The sequence below is a fragment of the Nothobranchius furzeri genome, chromosome 13 (assembly GCF_043380555.1).
Source record: "Nothobranchius furzeri strain GRZ-AD chromosome 13, NfurGRZ-RIMD1, whole genome shotgun sequence".
NCBI lineage: Eukaryota > Metazoa > Chordata > Actinopteri > Cyprinodontiformes > Nothobranchiidae > Nothobranchius > Nothobranchius furzeri.
In genome coordinates this window covers 67,272,232-67,295,238 of record NC_091753.1, presented here as the reverse complement: position 1 = coordinate 67,295,238, position 23,007 = coordinate 67,272,232, and the positions used below count along the sequence as shown (strand labels likewise).

Sequence of the window (23,007 nt, the reverse complement as noted above, 5' to 3'; positions counted from 1 at the left end):
AACAGGCACCTCTGGAGGTTTCTGCACCAGTCCAAATCAGAGGTTACGGAGGATGAAAAGGATCCGATACAAAATCTGTTACACAATTACAAGCTCAGCTTGAATCCTGAAACTCATCTGTACACAAACAGCACATATTGTACTGGTTTTAGCGATGAGCTAATCAACTCTGTTCTGGAGCACTGCGCAGAGATATTTGACTTTAACTTTATTATGAACAATCTCCCAGTGTTCAGCAAAAGGCATGCCCAAGAAATACTCAGGATATTATTTGAAGATTTTAAATTCACAGAATTAGATATTCCTCCAGATGACTTTGTGGTCCCAGACCCAAATTACATGGGTTACTTTGATGAGGACACCGAGGGGAATGTCCTCTCACGATGTAGCAGTTTAGATTCTGGCCTTTCTGCTATGAGTACTGACTCTCAAAACAATTAAGTTGTAATTAATGTTTGTTAAATAGTTATGCCCTTTAACCAGACCGTCAATGGCAAAACATCTTTCATAATGTGTAATAACTGACATTTATGCAGGTTGTTTAACTTTTTTTTGTTAGTGTAAATACTATTCCTGATTTACTGTTATAACCCCCTACAACACTCTTTTACTGTTTTAAACAACTATATTGTTAATGTTTGTCACTGTGTGTCTTTTCAGATGGCTACATGTAAATAAATCTCAAAGTAATTTATTTTCTTTGTGTTTAATTCAACATTAGTAACAAACAAAATGCTGACAAAAACATTTTCTTAAGTAAGTCACGGGACAAGTAATGAAATAGTAAAAATATATATATATAATACACACACTACACACGCACACACACTGACAACGCATTTACAGTGTGTCTACAGACCTTATAGTGTTTCAAAGTGTGCCCTTCATATTTTCCGATTTCTCCACTCCTTCAGTTTTCCGTTCTTCCACTGCCAGAGATCTTTATGTTTAATCCGCAGAAGATTTTGATCAAAGCCTGGGAAGGCCTGAAACCGTCTACCATGAATAACTTTAAACAACTGCTCATCCTTGAAAACCTCTACCAGTGTTAAAACATCAGTTTCTTGCTGTGCAGCACGATGGGTGCCAGTTGGACTTTTGACACCCAACTCGCCATCTACTTTGTCCATCATTCCTCTAAAAACACCAATGCACTGACTGACCCGACGTGCTGCTTCTTCAGACAAATTTGGACCCAGACCCTTCAAGAAAGACTTGAGGAAGTTATTCAGGTGTTCCAGATGAAGATCAAGGGGTATGTTGCAACCCTTCCCACCCCGGGTGCTCCAAAACCTGTTCCAGGTTACGCTGTGTGCCATCTGGGGTGTCAGAGATGCGTTTACCTGCAGCGTCAGTAGAAAGGTACTGTAGGCATAATGGCTGACCGTATGCTTTGTAATACAGTAGGGCTACCCTGTACAACCTCATTAGTCTCTCCCCATCACCCTCTTTAACAGCATCCAACATGTCCAGGAGAAAGAACCCAAAGCTAAGCCGCGCCAAGGTGTGTTCTTGTTTGTGATCACGGTTGGAAGGTGGTGTGTGTTGATGCAGTTCTGTCAAAGACGTCTGTATGTGATGCTTTTTAAGCTCATGGTTGTCTCGGGATTTGAGATAGGTGTAACTTTGTTGATAACCGTGAGCTCTACAGGGATAATGTTTCTTATGAGTTGAGCTCAGGGGGGATTCACTCACACCAGCAACAGCCTGTGGCACATCCCCAAGCATGATGCACTTGTCCACCACCTCGGATGTTCTTTCATGTAACCAGGCTCTCCTTAAGTCAGGTGCAGCAGATTGTATTTCCTCTTGTACAAACGAATCATGTATTTCTAAACAACACAGGAGAAATCATATGTTCAGTTGCATTTAAAGGATGATCCACAAGCTACACAAAATAGGTAAATATTGTTAGATAACACAGCAGTTACCGTCAACATCTTTTAACCCAAAGAGATCCACGGCAGCCGCTAGGAAAAGTGCAGTTGTGTCAGTGGTGAGGAACTGCTTGTAGGCATTGTGGTCAGCACGGGGACCCTGCTTGGCATTGCTGCACCTGTGACATTCATATTTACTTTTAATACTTCTACTGCACACCGCCATCTTTGTTTCACACTTAACGCACAGTGGGTATGCACACACGCAAGAAAACACACACACACGCACGCACGCACACACACACACACACACACACACACACACACACACACACACACACACACACACACACACACACACACACACACACACACACACACACACACACACACACACACACACACACACACACACACACTTCATACAGCCATACCAGACTTGTCAATTCATAGACCTGCTTTGCAGGGGGTCTCTCTATAGTGGAAAGTGGTGCAATTGTTATTGAAACACATTACAAAAGACGATGCTTGGAGCAAATGTGTTGCTTGTGTGCGTTGTCACAACTGTGAAGATAGTGGTACAAATTTTAAAAAATGTTGAAATCACTGATAGTGCGCAAATCATGTCTTGCTGGCTGAGTAGGCTATGCTGCTCTAATATCAATACATTTATGTCGACATATATTCATAACAGCTGACGTACCTTAACTTTGTCATGTTGGCACACAGCGTGCCATGGTCCTTGCCAGACTTGCCACTGAAGAATACCTTGTAGTGTATCTACGACCAAGGAAAATTAAAAGTCATTAAAGAAATGCTACATTAAAAACAGCACAGGCAAAAAATAAAAAAAACACTTAAACCTCAAAAAGCACTCGAATGGCATGCCAGTCCTCAAACTTGAACACCATGCCTTCAAGCCTCTCTTCATTGGTGTTTCCATCTGCAAAGGCACACTGTATGTTTCGACAGTTTGCCTCAGTGAGCCTGTCACCTCCCACCAGTATTTTGGACACACCATCAGGGCCTTTGGGAGCATACCTGCAATGTTTACAGAGATAGTAGGTTTACAAACAAATAATAAAATAATCCCAATTTACCCTCCCTGCAGAAAGTAAATGTAAAAATTAGCTGGTGATTATAGCTGTTAAAATATGAACAATTAAAAGTTGTCACTTGAGTATATTGTTTTATTTTTTACAGTTTCCTGTCAATCTAAAACATTAAACAAAACTAATAATCACTTTATTAAGCCAGTAAATAAATAATCATGGATTAGCCAAGTGTCTGTACTTATAAACTAACAGCAAAAAAGTTGTTTAACAAGTTTGTTTTATATACACAGTAGTGGGACTATGACATCTGCAACATCTTTTTTGGCCAAAACTCGTAAAAGACGTACATTTCTGCAGGAAGGAAGGTTGTGGCCTGCCATAAAAGCTTAGCTAAATAGATTCAGACAGGTGGGAGTGAGTGCCTCAAAATATAACTTCTGTAGTGTCTCTGGTGCTCTTCTGGATCATAACAACTTCAAAAGTAAATGTTGAAGGAAAAGGTGATGATCTGAGGCACACCGATCTTAGCTAAAGAGAATTATATAAATTGAATAGTAACATAAATATAATTGCTGCAGTTACAGTTTCTCAATCTCTATGTTGGTTCCCCAATCCAATCCAATTTTATTCATAAAGCGCATTCACAAGGCATTACAACCAAACAAGGCACTGTACACTAAAAATGTTAGTTAATTAAACCGGCGGTATACAAACATGTCGAACACAGTTGAAAGATAAAAAGGAAATACAACAAATTTCCCAAAAACTAACAGCTAAAAATCGATAAGACACAGGGAGAATAAAAAATTAGAAAAACATTTTAAAAAAGAACCTCAATAGTACGGAAGTTGATATTGTAAAGTCCATTTTTTAACAATGCAGATGTAAGTGATGGTCATAATTATGATGTATAAGCTAGGTTGAAGTAGTGAGTTTTCAAGCGTGATTTAAAAATGCTAGCTGTTGGTGCTTGCCTCACTAGCAGTGGTAATGTGTTCCACAGCTTCGGTGCACAGACAGAGAAAGCCCTTTCTCCACGGCTTTTTAAACGTGCATTTGGAACAGCTAGGAGGAGCTTATCTTCAGACCTGAGAGCATGCGGCGAGTTGTAGTAATGGACAAGTTCACACAGATATGGAGGAGCTTGATGGTTCAAGGATTTGTAAGTCAGAAGCATAATTTTGAAGTTTATCCTGAACTGCACGGGCAACCAGTGGAGAGATTTCAGAATTGGAGAAATGTGTTGTCTTCTGTCAGCTCCAGTCAGCAACCTAGCTGCTGAATTCTGGACCAGCTGAAGTCTAGAAAGAGCTGCTTTGCTGATGCCATATAAGCAGGAGTTAGAGTAATCCAGCCTTGAGGTGATGAAAGTGTGGACCACAGATTTCAGAAGACGGACACTCAGGATGTGCTTTAGTTTCGAGATGCGTCTTAGTTGGAAAAAACATGATTTAACTGTGTTATTGGCCTGGGCATCCATCTTCAGAGCCTGGTCCATTTTTACTCCAAGGTTGGAGATTACAGAGGATACATTAGGTGAGAGATAGTTTAGGTCAGGTTGATGAGTAGCCGTGGTACTGTTAGGACTGAAAACGATTAAGTCAGTTTTGGAGTCATTAAGATGGAGGAAGTTGTCAGCTAGCCATTGCTTGACCTCAAGGATACAATCAGACAGAACTTTCGTTGATTGAGTTGGCTTAAATGAAAAATAGATTTGACAGTCGTCAGCGTAAAGATGGTATGAGACAGCGTGCTTTCTGAAAATGGCTCCTAAGGGCAGTATATAGAGGTTGAACAGTAACGGGCCGAGAATTGAACCTTGTGGGACACCCCAACGTAGAGGCTGTGACTCGGATGAACAGCCATCCAACATGACCCTAGCAGACCTGTTACAAAAGTATGACCTGAACCAATCTAGGGCTGTGCCTGAAATGCCAGCCCAAGTGTGAAGTCTTGTGATCAAAATGTCATGATCGATCGTGTTGAATGCTGCGGATAGATCCAAAAGTACCAGAACCACATGGAAACCTGAATCTAAAGCCAGAAAAATGTCATTAAACACCCGAACGTGAGCAGTTTCAGTGCTGTGCTGTTTTCTGAAACCAGACTGGCAGATGTCCATTACCTGAATTTCATTTAGATGTTTCATCAACTGTGCATAGACTATTTTCTCAAGAACCTTAGATAAAAACGGTAATTTGGAAATTGGTCGGAGATTAGAGTAATCGGTGGGATCAAGGCCGGGTTTTTTCAGGATTGGTTGTAGAACAGCGTGTTTAAAGGCACGAGGAACTTCAACCAATGTCAAGCTACTATTTATAATGCCTAGCACGCTATTGCTAATTAAAGGAAACACCTCTTTCAGGAGTCGAGGTGGGATAACATCATCCGGGGAGCCAGAGGGTTTCATGGCTGCAACAGTTTTTTCTAGATAGGGCAAAGAGATGGGCTGAAAGCTTTGAAGTTGCACATGATTGGGGGTAAATGAATCAGGAACATGGTTGGTTTGGTGAATCTGAGCTCTGATTACAGTAATCCTATTTAAGAAATAAGATTGTTAATAAGATTGTTCTCTGTATGATAACAGCAGGCATTCTTACTGCAATAAGTTTGGGATCTGAAAGAGAATAGGGTTGGCACAAAGGCATGCACACACAGAAACTCATGTTGCTAACACTCGTACTTACTTGTGCTGAATTTGTTGTAGTACTTCAGACAAGTCATTGGTTTTGTTTTCATTTTTGAAAATCAATCCCAACGGATACTGTAATTAAAAATGGGGTCACAAATTAAATTTTAATACAATAATAGTTACTGGTTGTTTGAGTAATTAATACAATGTTAGTTCCAAATCTCACATCCGTTGAGGGTTGTGCCATTTCCTCAGAGTACTGATGTGGTATGTGTTGCACCACAACATTGCAAAAAGATTTGAAAACTGCCAGATACTGCATCAAAATTCTACTACCAATGACAACAAACTCTCTCCGCATATATGTTTGAGTTTCATGTCCTGGGAGTGACATAGTGAGGTTGTACTGTTGAACATCCAAAAGCGGTATGTCGTTGGCCAGGTGATGTGTTGGAATACGATCCTGTACAGCAATGTGGTGTATCCAGTGAATGGATCTGTTACTGTGGAGGGTAGACTGATGGTGTGCATTCATGAAAAAATCCAAGTTATCCATGATTATGGAATATGTGTTTGGTGGAGTTGGCTGACTCTCTGGCAGAAGCACAGATATGATATTTTCTTCTTCAGTGGCCTTTTTTTCACTGCATTCCAACTCCTCCTCTGTTGTGAGACACCAAAAATACAGAGACTTAAAGGAAATGTACACACATGTATCAATAAAGTCATCTGGGTGTGTGTATATGTTAGACCATACCCGACAACTGAAGTTCTTCAGTGCTCAAGAAGACATCTGTGGGGATAAGTTCTGGTTTGCGCGATGGACTCATTGCCTTTTTGTCCTCTCTGAGGCCACATTTCTATGGCGCTCAGTTTCCAGACTCAAGAATGATTCGTTCAGCCTCTTTAGCAGGAAAAGACTGGCTCCACAGCAGGGGCGGCGTTAGGCCCGGCTACTTGGGCTCAAGCCCTGAATGTTTTATGAAAAGCCCCGGATCTAAATCGTGGAAGTAACATGCAGTACCAAAGTCCAACAGAGAGGGAGCAGCTGGCAGTAGTTTGTATACAGCCTGCCTGAGCCTCCACCACTGAAGAAGAAGCCCTTCAGCAGCTGGCTTCTTCTACACTCTGCCTGAAACGCTTGAGTGAAGATGGACATAAGGATGTTTTTTAGACAAAAAGTACGACAGAACCCCAGCTTTGATGAGACTGGTGCTGACTCAGGTTTGTGAGTCTTATTTGAAAATATTTGTTGTGCTGCTGGTTTGCCTAAAGTTAGCTTATCAGGTAAAGTTGTTGGAGAAAGAAAGGGAATATTTACTATCATCTCACACTAAACACTAACAGGAACAATATTCTGCCCTGAAAATGCTTAATATGTAGCTTCAGATTAAAAATTATGTGGAACAAGACATATATGATGTTGACTAGTGCGTGTCACGTGTGTGTGTGTGTGCACGCACGCACATGTGTGTGTGCGTGTGTTAAGCCCTGGATGTTCCTCAGTCCTTAATCTGCCCCTGCTCCACATGTGTTTGCCAACTCCTTTTGCTTTCCTATTGCATTTGTGTGAGCAGTTGTTATTGCAAGCTTGCTAAGTCTGTCAAAGACAGCCTTCTTTGCACCCCCATACATAAGAACACAATTCAAATAATGGGCAAATGCTGACAGACGGGGTTGTCGTCCTCTGAGTACGATAGCAGAAGCAGCACAGGTGACAGGACTGGAGTTGTTGCAGATAGTAGCAAAGATAGAGAACAGAAGTGGTGACGAACGCTGTAGGTCTGATTCAAGCTTGTCAAATGAGAAGGACTTCAGATCTTCTGGCGATGACCTCCACAAAATGAAATTGTTGTTGGGGTTGCATATTGTCTTGCACTCATTCTCCAGCAGTGAAAGTATGGTTTTTTTGACTTCTTGAGTTAAGTCTTTATGGTTCATGATGAACTTAGCCGCTGCTGCCCATTTCCTGTTATTGATATGTTCCACTATCTTAGACTCCTCTGTGTCACACACATTCTGCTTGGTGATGGCCTGAAAGATAGTAAAATAAGGTTAGACACACTTCATTGAATGACTCACACATCCCAGCCTCTTAAATCACTCACACACACACACACACACACACACACACACACACACACACACACACACACACACACACACACACACACACACACGGTTAATGTCATGTAGATTATTTGGAATTTATGGAAGGCCAGCTCACGATGTTATACAGAAAATGCACACACAATACAAAGTAACCTATTTATCATGACGTTAAGCAGACAACAGCACAGAAAGCATATGCATGGAGGCTGCAAACATATTAATATATTATATGCCAACTAAGAGATTGTAGAGGCTGCCTGGGTAATAGGAGCCCTCTGATTTATGATAGATATTGTTGTAGTTCACAGATTACATTAGCTAGGACACATTATGCAAAGTCAAAATTTCAAGGCTAACTTGCTAGCATCAATCACGATGATAATAATGAACTTAACTTATAAAATGAATTAAGGTAGTTCGGTACTGTTACAGATCACCTATATATACTTGTATATGAGAAGTAGTAGCCTAGCAAGCTTACCGCATTAATACTCCTTCTCACATTATTTATTCCTGGACTTGTAGCTTTGTGGCAAAACCTTTTCAGTGCCCTTGGAGTTTTAGAAGGAGTCGGTTCTCGGTTTCTTTTTTCGGAGTTTGTCGCGCTTTCTCTTGCACAGGATTCATCGTCCTTCTTGTTTTCCACCCATCTCCAATACAGTGGTAGATATTTTTCCACTCCTGATAACGTCGAGACACAACCCCTACAAACACGGTTAGACTTCCCTGATCGTATTTTAATCTCCAATCCAACGTGCATAAGTCTGTCGGTATACTTGGCGGCTTCTTATTTTTAATCAAACAAGGTAGTGCAATGTCCCAGTACACCTGATATTCGCATGTTTTTCATACAAAAACGACAGAAATCATTGATGTTAGACACCATTGCTGCCTCCCTCATCTTTTCCGTCGCTGTGATTACGTCACATTGTTCATTATTCTGATTGGTCCTAGCGCTATCCAATTGCATGCAGACAGTTTGAAAGACAACCGTAGAGCCTGCCCCACGACTGACAGCCCTCAATGGGTCGTGGCCAGACTATATATTCACATATATAGTCTGGCTTGCCAGGCTAGCACTTGATATCATCCTGAGAAGGCCATGCAGATATGTAAATCAGGTGGGCTGAAGCAGAGACATGGAAAACATGCAGGGGGGCTTAATAAAAGCTGGTTTATTATTCATTTGGGTAGAAATGGACTATCCAGCCTCAGATCTACTGTATATCACAAGATGTCCTTTTCTTTTATTTACATTAAAACATTTTTGCTTCACACCAAGAATAACCTCCAAGTATCTGGGTGAAGTAGTGATTGCCTGAGGTATTTTGGTAAATACCTTGTTCACTTCCTGAACAATCAGTTCTTAGCCAGCTTCCCGGTTAGGCTGACTGGGTGAGCAAGCACTGGGGACCATCCTCTCTTTTGACCTCAAGGTCAAAGCCGCTCTGCCACGCCTGCAAGTGGTATGAGACCTCCTCGAACATGGAACGTCTAACTAGCAGACCCTGGCAACATCTTAGGGCCGGTGATATCTGAATTTTAAGGTAGCTTCTACTTTAAGATTCCAGGAGACACTCCATCCGGTGACCTCACCACCCGGACAGCCTCTGCTCCGGACCATGAAGAGCGGCCGTCAGCACAAGGGTATGGTAGACCTGCACACTGGCGTCGGATGGGTTTATGAAGAATCTCTTATTAAAGCACACAGACTGATTTTACAACCCAGAGATCACAAGATCTCTCAGATACTTAATCAGGTTTTGTGGCTCCCGGGTTGGCGTCTGTCTGATTGTTCCTGGTGGCTGCCTGGTGGGATCTGAGCTCCTGGGCTCTGTTGGGTTCCCGGCGGGGCTGGTCGCTCCTGGGTCCCGGGTCACTGGATTCCGGGCTCGGCCGGCTTGGAGGTGGGAGGCTGCGTGCGGGCCTGTGAGCTTGCCGCTGATATCTCCCGGGACACAGCCGGCTGCTGGTTGTGACCCCCCGGGGCAATCCCCTGTCTTTCTCGAGGGGGGCAGGGGCTTTTCTGGTCGCAGTCTCCCTGGGGTCCCTGTGCTCCAGGGCAGCTCCTGGATGAGATAAACTGGGGTTTATCTCATCTTTGGGGACAGATCTGTGGCCCCGCACACTCTCCATTGGATGCTCCTATAGAGAAACCTTACATAAACAAGTGCGTGTACACTCACAGGTGCTCACATAAGTATGGACTTGGGCATTTTCAACACGTCTTAAGGCTGTGGTTGGCACTAAATGCACTGTGATTTATTATCATGATTTTTCAGTAAAACAATGTTGATTTTATATTTCCTCATCAGGTTGATGCAGTGATAGCTTGCTCCTGTTGTAATGTTGTGTCCCCTTTCTGCAGGTCTATAGCAGACTGTTGTTCATCATTGATTCTTTATTTTTGTGGATTGTTTGGGTCTATAGGGCCTTACATGGACAAGCACCATCATACATTGGTGATCTTCTCAGTCCCTACACCACCAGCAGGTCCCTGAGGTCCAGTGGCCAAAGCCTACTGGTTGTGCAGCACCAAGCTAAAGGTCAAAGGTGAAAGATCATTTGCTGCTGTGGCCCCCAGACTCTGGACCTCTCTCCCCCTGAGCCTGAGATCAGTGGACTCAGTGGTCTCCTTTAAACTCACCTGTTCAGGCATTGGTGGGACCTTCATCACCCTCTCCTTGTTCTGCTCTTGTTCCACCTTTCCTGGGATCCACGGATTTCTCCCTTTCCTGTTCAGTTTCTCTCTTCCTATCTTTACATTTTTTTAAATTCACAATTTTTATTTTTTCTCATTTTAAACATATTTTAATCGTTTTTTTTTCCTTTTATATGCTTTAATTTTTTTTGGGTTTTTGTGAAACGCCTCGTGATTTTTATCTTTAGAGGCGCTATAGAAGAGATTTTCTTCCTTCCTTCCTTTCTTCCTTCCGTCTTCCTTTCTTTCTTCTTCCTTCCTCCTTCTTCCTTCCTTCTTCTTTCTTCCTGTCTTCTTTCTGCCTTTCTTCCTTCCTCTTTCTTCCTGTCTTCTTTCTGCCTTTCTTCCTTCCTCCTTCCTGTCTTCTTTCTTTCTTCCTTCCTCCTTCTTCCTGTCTTCTTTCTTCCTTTCTTCCTTCCTCCTTCTTCCTGTCTTCTTTCTTCCTTTCTTCCTTCTTCCTGTCTTCTGTAAAGAAATTTGGCTGGCTCAGCCATATTTGTAAAGAAAATATTGACTGGCTCAGTTATATTGTAAGGAGAAACTGTCTTTACTCAGTTATATTGTTAAGAAGACTCAAAGGTTGTTTTCATCGATAAACTGACGATAATATCTGTGTGTCTGTGTTTCAGTTCAATGAGGAAACCAGTTTGACAATTAAAAGTTTTAATTCTTCAAATTAAACTAGTGATTTTGAAATTGACAAACAGGTAATAACAATCAACATTGGCAACTTTGTGGGACAATCTTTAACAGTTGATATGCTGTTCTTGCTCAAATAGACCTTCTGTCGGTGAATGAAGATTGAGAGTGAGATGAGGTGAGATGGATGCGTGTGTGCGTCTGATTTTGCTTCAGGAAGAAACAGGTGTCTGAGTGAAAAGGGATGGTTTGAATGAACTTAGGTTTAGTTGGAAAAGATGCATCAAAACGCTATCTGTCGTGTTTTGCCTCACCGAAAATCGGACCCTCTGTTGGACCCGGGACGTCACCTTAGGATGATGTTTCATCCAGGGCACCTTGGCTGGCAAAGAAGACAAAGATGCGCCGCGAACCGGTCCAGAGTTGCCCTCGGTACACGTTGATGGTAAAGCGTTTTGTCGATGCGCTTTCTTAAGTTAATTCACTCAGAAATCAAAAGACTCGGTAATGAGTCTGCGTTAGAAGTCGCGATTCAGCTATTCTGTCTGGCTTGGCAGGAACAGCGTGAGAGAGAGGGGGGAGAAGAAACGAGCCAACCGGCTCCCCCCTTTCAGCGGTTGTTCACACATCCACTCTCTTTCGTTGTCAAGCACGAACTGCAATCATAAGACTGAAACTTACCTAAAGCCTTTCTCTTCTCAAAGCAAACGTGTGTGTCAGCAAATGTGTTTTGGAGTTTAACTGTGAGAATCTGTGTGTGGGTGTGTGTGCTTGAGTGTGTGTGAAGGTCAGCAACAAACACTCTCAACATTATCTAATTATGGATTCATTAAATCTCTTATAATTACCCCAAAGCATAATAGTCATTCATTTGATTAAAACACATTTATAATGAGCAAATTGATGATTAAACTTTTAACATTCAAAACAAGAAAAGGAAGTTTAAACTTTATGTTTTGACTTGTTATGACTACTTGTCCATGAGAACTCCTTCTTCTGGTACTGCAGGTGGCAGATGTTATGGTTTCCTCCCAGACTCGCTGGCGTTCAGGTCTTAATCTGTGGGTGAAAGTTCTCAACGACCCAGCTTTGACACAGCTGAGTCCAACACCACCTTTGTGACAGAAAACCCATATTTCCTCACGTTACACTTCTTTCTTTCTTTCTTTCTTCCTTCCTCCTTCTTCCTGTCTTCTTTCTTCCTTTCTTTCTTCTTCCTTTCTACCATAGTGCCAAATTTAAATGAGCCCCTGCAAACCCTTTGTGTTATTTCTGTCTTTTCACTTGAAATCGACATGATTATTGAGCTCACCAGGAATAATTGGTGTCATTATTGAGTCATTTGCAACCAAATGTTACTAGTTCCCATTCACTTCTATAGTTTATGCTAGGCAAAAGCAGACGGACTGGTGCCAGATCAGAAGTTTTGTTTCTCATTTATCTAACTCTGGGGAAAATGGTAATGGACACATTTTCACTTTGAGGTGGGCTATCCTAGAGGATCTGACCTCTTTGGTTTTGTACATCTTACCTCAAAAGCTCTGGTTGTGCCTGCAGGTGCTACGTTGACGAAAAAGTGTCCAAAGTGGCCTGGCTCAATCGATCGAACATCATCTTTGCTGGTCAGGACAAGTGGTCCCTGGACCCCAGAGTGGACCTGGTCATGAAAGGACAGCTGGAGTACAGTCTACGCATACAAAAGGTAGTGCTTGCCATTGCTGGTAAAGGAGGGGGGGTCCTTACAGTCAAGCTCTGGTGTTACATTTGTTTTTATTCTTGAATGTTGTTTAGAGATATTGTAATATTACCAATGCATTAAGCATGTCTTTAAGCATTGTGTTAATAAAACTAAGTTTTGCAGTAGGTTCAAGCACACATGCAAAACTGAAAACATGAAAATATGGGGCAAAGCCCATTTATTTTAGTAATCCAGTTTAGACTGAGAGACCATGTAAAGGCTCAGAAAGCCTTTGCAAGGATTCTGGATTCATTAGCCGATTAGAGTGTGACACTTTGAGTCTAGTATATTGAACCTCTTCACAATATTCTACTTCCCCATTAACCTGAGTCATAATAGCTGCTAGCAAACACGTGCAACTCTTTACTCATAGTAATCCAGCAAACAAAGCACTCACAGCAAAACAGAAACAAATGCAGCTGCCGTCTCTTAAACTCATCCAATCCTGTAAAACCGTGGAACTCGGCCAGGGAAATGTTTAACAGCCTAACGGAGCAGAGGCGTGCCGTGTCTGCTGTACTGTTTGACCGCACAGTAACCAAACTCACAGACGTGAGGACGCAGGAATTGAGAGATGAATAGTGGCAATTGATGGAGGATGTGGCGCCAGTGTGGGAAACACTCAATTGTGCAACGACCATCATGTCTGCTGAGACTGAGGTGTCCATATCAGACACACATCCCATCACCTTCAGCCTGATCAACGTGCATCTGGAGACAGACGAGGAAGCCTCCAGCAAAGTGGGGAAATTCACATCCAGAGTGCTCTTTACTGAGTGGAAGGATGAAGGTAAGGTCAATCCATTTATGTAATTATTGCAGATATGTTTAACTGTATGCGTTGCACACAAAGCACTTGTTTGACAATTGTAGTTTTTAACTCCCATCTCATCTAATAATTAATATCAAACAGTCTGTTAATGAGTTAAACTAGTTCATTCATCTGTTTAAGTAAAATAAACTTTGTCTTTGAGCAGGAAGCCTTGACATGGTGAGTTCCTGTCCACTCTGCTGCCTTGCAGCCCAGACGCCGCAGATCTTGGATGGCCTGTCTGAGCTGTTAGCTTCGTAAATAATGTTGCTCACGTGATTGTCTGTGAAGCCAGGAACAGATTCACAGCGTGAAGGCGCAGCTGGTCGCTTCTAGCCTGGCCTGTCAGACTCCTGCTCTGTTTAATTCTGCACAGAGAAAGGGTCTGGGAACTCTCTTATTCAAATAACCCTCACCCCCGACATTTCTAACCGAGCCAATCAGCGCTGAGTAGCGTACGTCACACACCACAACGCCGAGTTTGTCATAAACATGGCAACTGAAGTGGAGTTCGCTGCCGCTCTGTCCTCTGTTCTAAATGACTTGAATGTCTTTAAAACCACAAGTAGAAACGCTAAAAGCCTTTTGACACCACCACCACCTGGAGTGGCTATTTCTCTTATCTAATGGCACCATCTAGTGGCTGACAAGTGTATCACACAAAAACGCTGTTCCTTTGTTTTTTTAGATGCCAACTTCACGTTTCTGTTTATAAATGTGCTTCTGTAGCAGACAAACAGCTAAAACACGTTGTTTTACGAGTATTATTCTCATGTCATGTTGTGTTTTCATATATTTATATTTTAGAGACTTTCTTGTCAGTGAAAAGTTCATCAACTCTGCATCAGCCGAGGTATTCCTTAAATATGAAGCGTCTAAGCGGCAGTCTAACGCTATATGTTAGTTCTGGTCGGTGCTCAGCTTCCTATTGCTCGGAGCTCTGCCGGGCAGGGGCGTGCTTAGCAAAAAAAAAAGATGGATTGCTTATATTATATCACAGTACATGAAAAATTAATCACTTTTATGGATTTCTGACAAATCATACATAATTTCTGAAAGAGGAAAACTCCAGAAAGCTGCTTTAAATCACATTTGAATCTAATTTATTATTTTTTTCTTTACAGATTGTTTCTGATGACCCGACGACCATGCTGGATCCCAGACAAGAGCACCTGGGGTTTCTGACCCCACCAAGGAGGGTTGCAGCCCACGCTAACTGATTGAAGTTCTGGCTTAAGCAGATGGGTCAGGGCCAGCAGGACGTGGTCAGGGCAGTGCCAGTTAGGGAGCTGTGCTTCAGAGATGCAGTGCTGATGCTTTATTCCTAAACCACCAGAAGCACCGATGACGTAGAGAAAGAGGTGGACAGCTTTCTGAAGCATCCGCCACCACTCCTTGATTCCAGTCCCACAACACCGTGAAAAGTTAATGAAGGAAGGCTTCTAAGGCTGACAAACCTGACATCAAAGTACTTGGCCATACCAGGCCCATCGGTCCCTTCTGAGAGCATTCTCAGCAGCAACCCTATCCCTAACCCTGACTGTAAACCGGCTGCACACCCGACTTTACTCCTGAGCGGGTTGATATGCTGATATTGATGAACATAAATCGATGAGGAGCACGAGGGATGTTTTGTTTTGTTTTACAAAGACAGACACATCTGTCATCAGCAGCCTATATTGCCTAGAGCTACAGTCCTGTCTACTATTGTAATCGGGAAGTTGTCACATTTCCCAGTTTGAAAGGGATTAAAATTACTGCTAGTAGCCCACAGGTGAGGCCATATTTACATGTCAGAATTGATTTAATTTATTGTATTATTCTTCTGTGTTAAAGTACTATATATTGTATTTTTCTGTTCAGGAATGTCTACTTTATGCTGCTGCTGTTTATGCTTCCAGTGTTGCAGACCAGAAGCCAGAATTGAGTTTTATTTAAGTAGCCTGTCTAATATTTTCTAATCAGAATATGTTTGGCATGACTCCAGATGTTATTCCTTGCCTTCAAGTGAGCTCAGAATAAATATTTGATTAAGGAATATGATTTGCATGTTTCCTTTATATTGTATAGAAGATAGCATTTTACGTTACGTGTACAGTAGATGGAACCTTTTCAGACTGAAAGTCAGCTTATCAGAAAAACTGTCACTTATCACTTAATTGATCAATAAGACGAAACAACTATTAATGAGTTACTCAATACTTTGCATTCCTATGTCAGAGGAAAGATCACCATGTTCCCACCCCTTCTCTCAGGTTCAAGCCTGCTTTCTCCAGTCAGTGAACCACTCTGCCATCTACTGGTCATTTCTTAAAACCCTTTGAATACATTTTCTTGGCTCATAAACACATAAAATTTTAGATTGTTAAAAATTAAATGTAGTTCTATATTTTATAACTACAGGATCCTGAGATACTCTAGTTCTCCACAGAAAAACACATTTGTCCCTTCAACACAAGTTCAGACTAAATCCAAAGAAAATTGAGATTCAAACGCACCAAATAACATTTTGTAAGTGGTTATGTTTAATAAATTATCAGTAGAATGTAGGGTTTATATACAAACAGACAAATATAAATACACAAACAAACACACACAAATCTAGATACACACAAGTCTAGATGCACACACACATGACTAGAAAAACACACAAATCTAGATACACACACACACACACACACACACACACACACACACACACACACACACAGAAACCTAGATACACACGCACAAAGACAAATGTAGATACACATAAATCTGAATACACACACAAATCTAAGCACACAGATCTAGATACACACACACACACACACACACACACACACACACACACACACACACACACACACACACACACACACACACACACACACGTGTAACGTCCAGCCATGGTCAGTTTTAACCTACAGATTGACCTACATGCCACCGGTCATCTGCAGACATAAATTCCATTCTCTAAAGTGGATTTTACATCCTAGCTTCCAACAAGCCCAGAAGGATACTGCAGCCTTGTTGACATTTCAGGAGGAACAACTTTATTGTCAGTGCCCCAGCGTCCTGAAGCATAGAAATCTTTCTCCACAGTACAGCCTGACCAAGGTTAAACACACAAAACATATAGGACAGCAGATACAGGCAGACCACAAGAGCAGCCATCATCAGCTCTCATTATGAGCTTGTTATGAGCCACATAGCCCCGCTCCTCCTGCTGCTGCAGTTCATGTCAGACGTAGGATGCTTTCTCGCTCACAAACTTTGTTTACAAAACACTTCCAAGTTTGCAAACTAATACAACACCCAAAAAATATCTATGTTTTGGCTGCATTTTGTGAAAATAAACGGGAACAGAGCTAAATGTAACACCAGTGTTCAGATTTTTGTCACTAACCATGGAAACACCAGTAATATGATAAAACTCCCCGTCGTTCATGGCATCTACTTGTGAGCCGAAGTGTGGGCCGTGTTTGAATGCAAAAGCAGACCTGACCCACTATGGCAAGCAATTTTAATTTTTTCTTACTTTTTCAACATTTTCGACATTTGATTGAGTTCTACAGTTTCTTTGATGGACCATGAGCCAACCCTGATACCTCCACACATCCAATTCACCATTCAACACGGTCATTCACACCTCCAACTCCCCAGGAGTCAACTCGCTAAAGCCCCACCCCTTCTTTACATCTTCCAGTCCTGATAGAGGATGTAAACAAGATATTCAAGAAACTGGGTCTTAATTTGTGTTGAAATGTATAGCATCATTGGGGAGGTCTTATCTTCAGAACCAATCACTTCCCACATAGCTTTTTCGGACTGTTATATTGAGGACTCCTTGCAGAAAGAAACGTTCTTTGGTCTACCTTTTTTTCAAATTCTGGAAAGACAAAAACCAACTTTAAATTTCTTTACTTTTTTTGGCAGATATTTGAGGAAGTGCTGGAATTGCTTAGCACATTGCACCATTTAGAATGACAAGATTCTAACTTAGATTTATTTCCCCTTTCACTACATATTTTAGAAAGTGTTGTCTATTTGGCAACATTGTGGATGACAAAAATCTATCTTTGAAATATTCGCCTTTTACCACAGTTCAGTTGAGGAAGTTGAGGAAGTGTTTAGTTAACCACTTTACATTTTGGAGGACAAAACCTAACTTCAAGGTAAGTTCCACATTTTAACTAATTTCCTTTGTGATTCTTTTTAGTCCATTGTTAAAACCATGTTACAGAAATACTGATGCATATTTTTTAATGAAGTCACCCAAGTTAACTTGCTCATCACTTTTGTATAAACAGTTATTTTGAAACAAGTTGTGAAGAGTACAGACAAGTTATCATGTCTAAAAATGTTCCTCTTCTAAAATGGTCCTTGTCTAATATTTTTTCACAGACAAATGAGGCCTAGAAGGATTTGTCCTGAAAAGGTTGTGTTGCACTTCATTGTTTCTGGAAATGACAAAGAATTTTTCAGAAGAAACTGATCGGCAAAGAGAAAGGTATGTTTTAGTTTAAAGAGCAAATTGCAGGTAAATTTTTTTTCTAATTCATATAAAATATTGTCCAAAAAATACTACTTTAAATGTTTATTGTAGGTATTTCATTTTAAAATACAAAACAAAACAGATTTGAGTAAAAAGTGGCCTTTTTTAGCAAAGCTTTTAAAAACACTATTTTTTTTGTCTTAGCCTCTGACGTAATTTAAGGGAGTTCTAAGCTAGGTTCTGCCTCAGCTCAGTGTAAAGCGTGCAATTTTAGGTTAGAGAGGTCGTGTTATCGAGGTAGTGTGTGTTCATTAGTTTATGATTGTGTTAATTTTGATAAACTATTGTTTGTGAAGCCTGTAAAAATTCCAGCCTCTGCACATATGACATCCACAAGTTTCCAAATAAGTACAACATGCCTTTATCTCCATGCCTGGGGGTGTGTTGTGCGACTGAAAAGATGGGACTTCTGGAACCCAAATCGGTGTCGATACCAACTCATGGAGGTCAGCGCTGGCCTCCAGAGACCTGTGGCGAAGTTTTAAAAAATTAATTGCGGATTTCTAGAACTCAGATCATTGTAAGAACAAGATCAGAACCGCCGTGTGGACCTCCAGGAGAGGATGTGCTGCTGTTAAAAACACCAGCGAGCCAGTCGAGCCGTTTTTGGGTTGGATCCAGCTCAGAGCAGCGCACAGAACCTCCAGAACCGGATCACAGGTTCCTCTGTGTCAGAGCCATATTAGAATCCAGGTTTGTCTCTGGATTAAGCTAACAGGACTCCCTTCGCTTGCGTCACGTTGGTTTGGCAGAAAAAAAAACATTTTCCTCACATAAATGACTCTAAATGCTTAAATAATTAATGTATGTGTAAAAAAATTTTTAAACAAGTTTCTCTTATGTTTCTCTGAACATTGGTTCATGGGTGTCTCTTATTTGCAATTTGCTCTTTAAGAATTAGATTTTCTGTTCATATTGTGTTTATGTTTATGTATTTAGCAGATGCTTTTGTCTAGGACTTACAAGTGATAATCGGCATGTTGCCCTTGAGGCTAACAACAACAATAACAACAACTTGACATGAATCATGGAGAGGAGGGAACAAAGGACTGGACGGTAGAGGGGGGGACGGGTGCTAGTTTAGAAGATGCTCTCTGAAGAGCAGGGTCTTCTGGAGTTTCTTTAAAATTGAAAAGGAAGCCACCGTTCTGGTAGTGCTTGGAAGGTCATTCCACATTTGTGGAACGATGCATGAGAAGAGTGGATTGTCCTGAGCGTGGTGTAGGCACTGCTAGCCGACCATCCTGTGATGACCGGAGCGGCCGGGCCGAGACGTAAGCCTTTGCAAGAGGATTCAGGTAGATGGGAGCCGTACCATCTCGGACTTTGTATGCTAGTGTTAGCAATTTGAATTTGATGCATGCTGCTAGCGGTAGCCAGTGGAGCTCAATGAACAGAGGGGTGACGTGTGCTCTTTTTGGCTTATTGAAGACCACATGCGCCGCTGCGTTCGAGACCATTTGAAGAGGTCTCGCAGCACAGGCTGGAAGACCAGTTAGAAGGGCATTGCAGTAATCGAGGTGGGAGATGACAGTAGATTGCACCAGGAGCTGGGTGGCATGTTGTGTTAGGTATGGTCTGATCTTTCGTATGTTATACAGCGCAAAGCGGCATGAACGAGCAACAGAGGCAACATGATCTTTAAAGGTCAGATGTTCATCAATCACAACACCCAGATTTCAAACTGCCTTTGAAGGAGCCAGAGATAGGAAGTCATTTTGGATTGAGATATTGTGCTGTATGGATGGTTTTGCTGGGATGACAAGTAATTCAGTTTAAGAGAGGTTGAGTTGGAGATGGTGGGATTTCATCCATTTTGATATGTCAGAGAGACCGTTTGATATTCGTGTGGTCATCCTGCGGAAATGACAGACCTGGGTGTCGTCTGCATAGCAGTGGTAGAGAAGCCATGTGATCGAATGATTTCCCCCAGTGAGGTGGTGTATATGGCAAAGAGAAGAGGTCCTAGTACAGAGCCCTGGGGGATTCCTGTGGCAAGAAGGTGCACGGTAGAGGATTGTCCAAGCCAAGATTCACTGAATGATCGTCCTGTGAGGTATGATTCAAACTAGGCGTGTGCTTTCTCTGTGATGCCCATGGTAGAGAGTGTGGGCAAAAGGAAGCCATGGTTGACAGTGTCAAATGCAGTCGATAAGTCGAGCAGGATAAGCACTGAGGATTTGGCAGTCGCTCTAGCTTCTCTTAAGGATTCCGTCACTGCTAACAGAGCAGTTTCAGTGGAGTGGCCCTTTTTGAACCCAGACTGGTAAGGGTCAAGCAGACAGTTTTGTGAGAAGTATCCTGTGATCTGCTTGAAAGCCACCCTTTCAATGATTTTGGACAGAAAAGGGAGGAGAGAGATAGGTCGGTAGCTCTCCACATGATTTGGAGGAACAGATGTTTTTTTAGCAGCTGTTTAACCTGAGCATGCTTGAGAGAGGTGGGAAATGTACCAGATATCAGTGAAGCGTTGATCACATGTGTGACTGCTGTGGCTACTGTAGGAGCAATAGCTTGGAGCAGCTTAGTCGGAATGGGGTCAAGTGGGCATGTTGTAGGGCGGCTGCACGTGAGAAGCTTGGGCACACAGTTCTCAGTGAGAGGAAAAAGAGGAAAATGAAGCAGTAGGGCTTGAGACGGTTGAGCTAGAAGGAGTTTGTTGTAGAGAATGTTCAGGAGTGGCCAGTTGAGTAAACTGTTTGTTTATAGCTGCCACTTTGTCAGTGAAGAATGAGGCAAAGGTGTCAGCTGATAGATTGTTGGTTGGAGGTGGAGATAGAGGGTTGAGCAGAGTTTTGAATGTTGGAAATAGTTTCTGAGAGTCAGTAGAGCTGAGAATTTTGTCAGTGTAGAAAGCTTTCATTGCATCAGTGATGCTGGCAGAGAATGAGGACAGTAATTCATGAAATTTCAATTGATCACCAGGATCTTTTGTTTTGCGCCATTTCCGTTCCGGAGCTATAAGATTGGCGCTTAGAGACCGGAGGGTATCATTTAGCCAAGGGTGCGACTGAGAGGATCTAGCAGGTCTAGTGGCTAAAGGGCACAAGTTGTTAAGACAAGAGCAGAGTGTGGAGCAGAGTGACTCGGTGGCATCATTCACTTCATAAGCAATGTGCTGGGAGATGGAAGAGTGGAGGCAACAAGAGAGAAGTGGTTGGGTGCCAGATTGCGGAGGTTGCGGCGGAATGAGACCACTGGGGAGGAAGCAGTGGACCTCCCTTGTAGTTGTGCTGAAATGGATGAAGTAATGATTGGAAAGATGCAGCGGTGTGACAGAGATTGTGTCTATCGCAGTTTCTGGTGAAAATGAGGTCAAGTGCTTTTCCAGCTTTGTGAGTTGGAGGACTTTGTACTAGTTTTAGATCAAATGATGACATTAGTGACAGGAAGTCTGATGAGCTGGATTTGTCCAGGGGAATATTCATGTCTCCAAGGACCATTGTGGGACAGTCATGCTCAGGAATGGAGGAGAGCAGGGTACCCAGTTCATCAAGAAAGTCTACGAATTGACCTGGTTGGCGATATATGACAACCAAAAATAATGTTTTCGGTACAGTTACCTGGATGGCATGGTATTCAAAGGAGTTGTATTTAGTGATGGGTAGCAACTGACTGTATATCCACTTGTTGGAAATTAACATGCCTGTTCCACCACCTCAGCCAGATGCACGAGAAGTGTGGGAGAAAGTGTGGTTAACTGAGAGAGCAGATGGGGTAGCATTGTCACATGGTTTGATCCAGGCTTCAGTGAGAGCCAATGCATTGAGTGACAGGTGGTTTGCATATGCGGTAATGAAGTCTGCTTTGTTTACAGCCGATTGACAGTTCCACAGTCCCATAGACAGGTGGATGTCTTCAGGGGGAGTTGGTTTTAGTGAGAGGAGGTTTTGAAGGTTGCGAAAGCGGTTTGCTGTGTGTGACCTTCCTCTGAAGCCAGTGATCACAGGTATAGGATAATGGCACATTTTGCAAGGTGTCAATGGAGCAGCATCTGGGTTGAGCTTGTTTGCTCTGTGGACACGCGCAGGTAGACACGTATGTCTTTACCCCGGAGGGGCTGAGACACAAGGGCTGACGTGTCAGTTATGCCACCAAACTTATGCTGTGCTACTAGTTGGAAACGTGTTCATGCAGCAGCTGATTGAAATAATTGAGACCTAGATCACCTGATGAGTGTTTTAGGGAGGGGAGAAACAGCTCTTTCACAGACCCTGATTGCACTTGTTGTTTTCAGTTGGCCCAAACCGGAGCTACTAGACAGGATTACTCACAGAGGAGTTTTCTCTTTTCCCAATGGAAGATAGTGCTCGTTTTTGTCTTCTTAAACTTTTGCTTTGCACTAACAGACACTCAAGGCCCTTCGGTGCAGATTCAAGTCTGTTTGGAAGTGCTTGCAGTTGCTTTTTAAGTGTGTATGTGTATAACTTGTAAAGTTTGAGTAGTTTAAAGACACTATGGGAAGTATACATACATATATGCATTCTTGTCAGTTCTTAAATGCAAAGATCACTGCTACTCTCATCATATTTTTGCAGGTTATGTTGTTATTGCCACTAAAAATATTGATCCAGGAGAATTCTTGCTGTAGTATGTTGGAAGACATATCACTGGGCTGGAAGGAGAGGCCCTGTATAAATGTTACTAAGATGTGGATGCAACATTTTTGTTTTTCTATTGCTTCCAAGGAGAAACTTTTTGGTAAGTACAATTACATGAACCTCCTAACTAGAACTAGAACAAGTTCATGAATAAGTGTAAGTAAGATGCCCTGATTTGCAGTGTTGACGGCAGTAAAGATACGGCAATACTTGGAAGATTCCTAAATGACGATCACATCAAGCCAAACAGCAAAGTGAAAATAGTAAGTCACACAGAAGTGTTATGTAAAAACATTTAAAACAA

The 23,007-nt window shown here is 42.1% G+C and overlaps 2 protein-coding genes across 6 annotated transcripts in view; both read left to right on the top strand.

Annotated features, from left to right (window-relative positions):
- The window catches only part of lsamp (limbic system associated membrane protein), a 293,654-nt gene that overhangs the window by 86,380 nt on the left and 184,267 nt on the right, over window positions 1–23,007 (top strand). For all 4 annotated transcript variants that reach the window (XR_011516122.1, XM_070543806.1, XM_070543805.1 and 1 more), the window contains exon 2: window positions 12,574–12,718. Coding sequence is in view for 3 of the 4 variants with exons in the window: in XM_070543806.1 (XP_070399907.1) it covers window positions 12,574–12,718 (145 nt within the window). In the remaining variant the exon portion in view is untranslated. The remainder of the gene's footprint in view (window positions 1–12,573; window positions 12,719–23,007) is intronic.
- The window catches only part of LOC107374008 (probable serine/threonine-protein kinase ireA), a 33,480-nt gene continuing 23,202 nt past the window's right edge, over window positions 12,730–23,007 (top strand). For both annotated transcript variants that reach the window (XM_070543811.1, XM_070543810.1), the window contains exons 1-2: window positions 12,730–22,803; window positions 22,885–22,966. The gene's annotated coding sequence lies outside the window, so the exon portion shown is untranslated. The remainder of the gene's footprint in view (window positions 22,804–22,884; window positions 22,967–23,007) is intronic.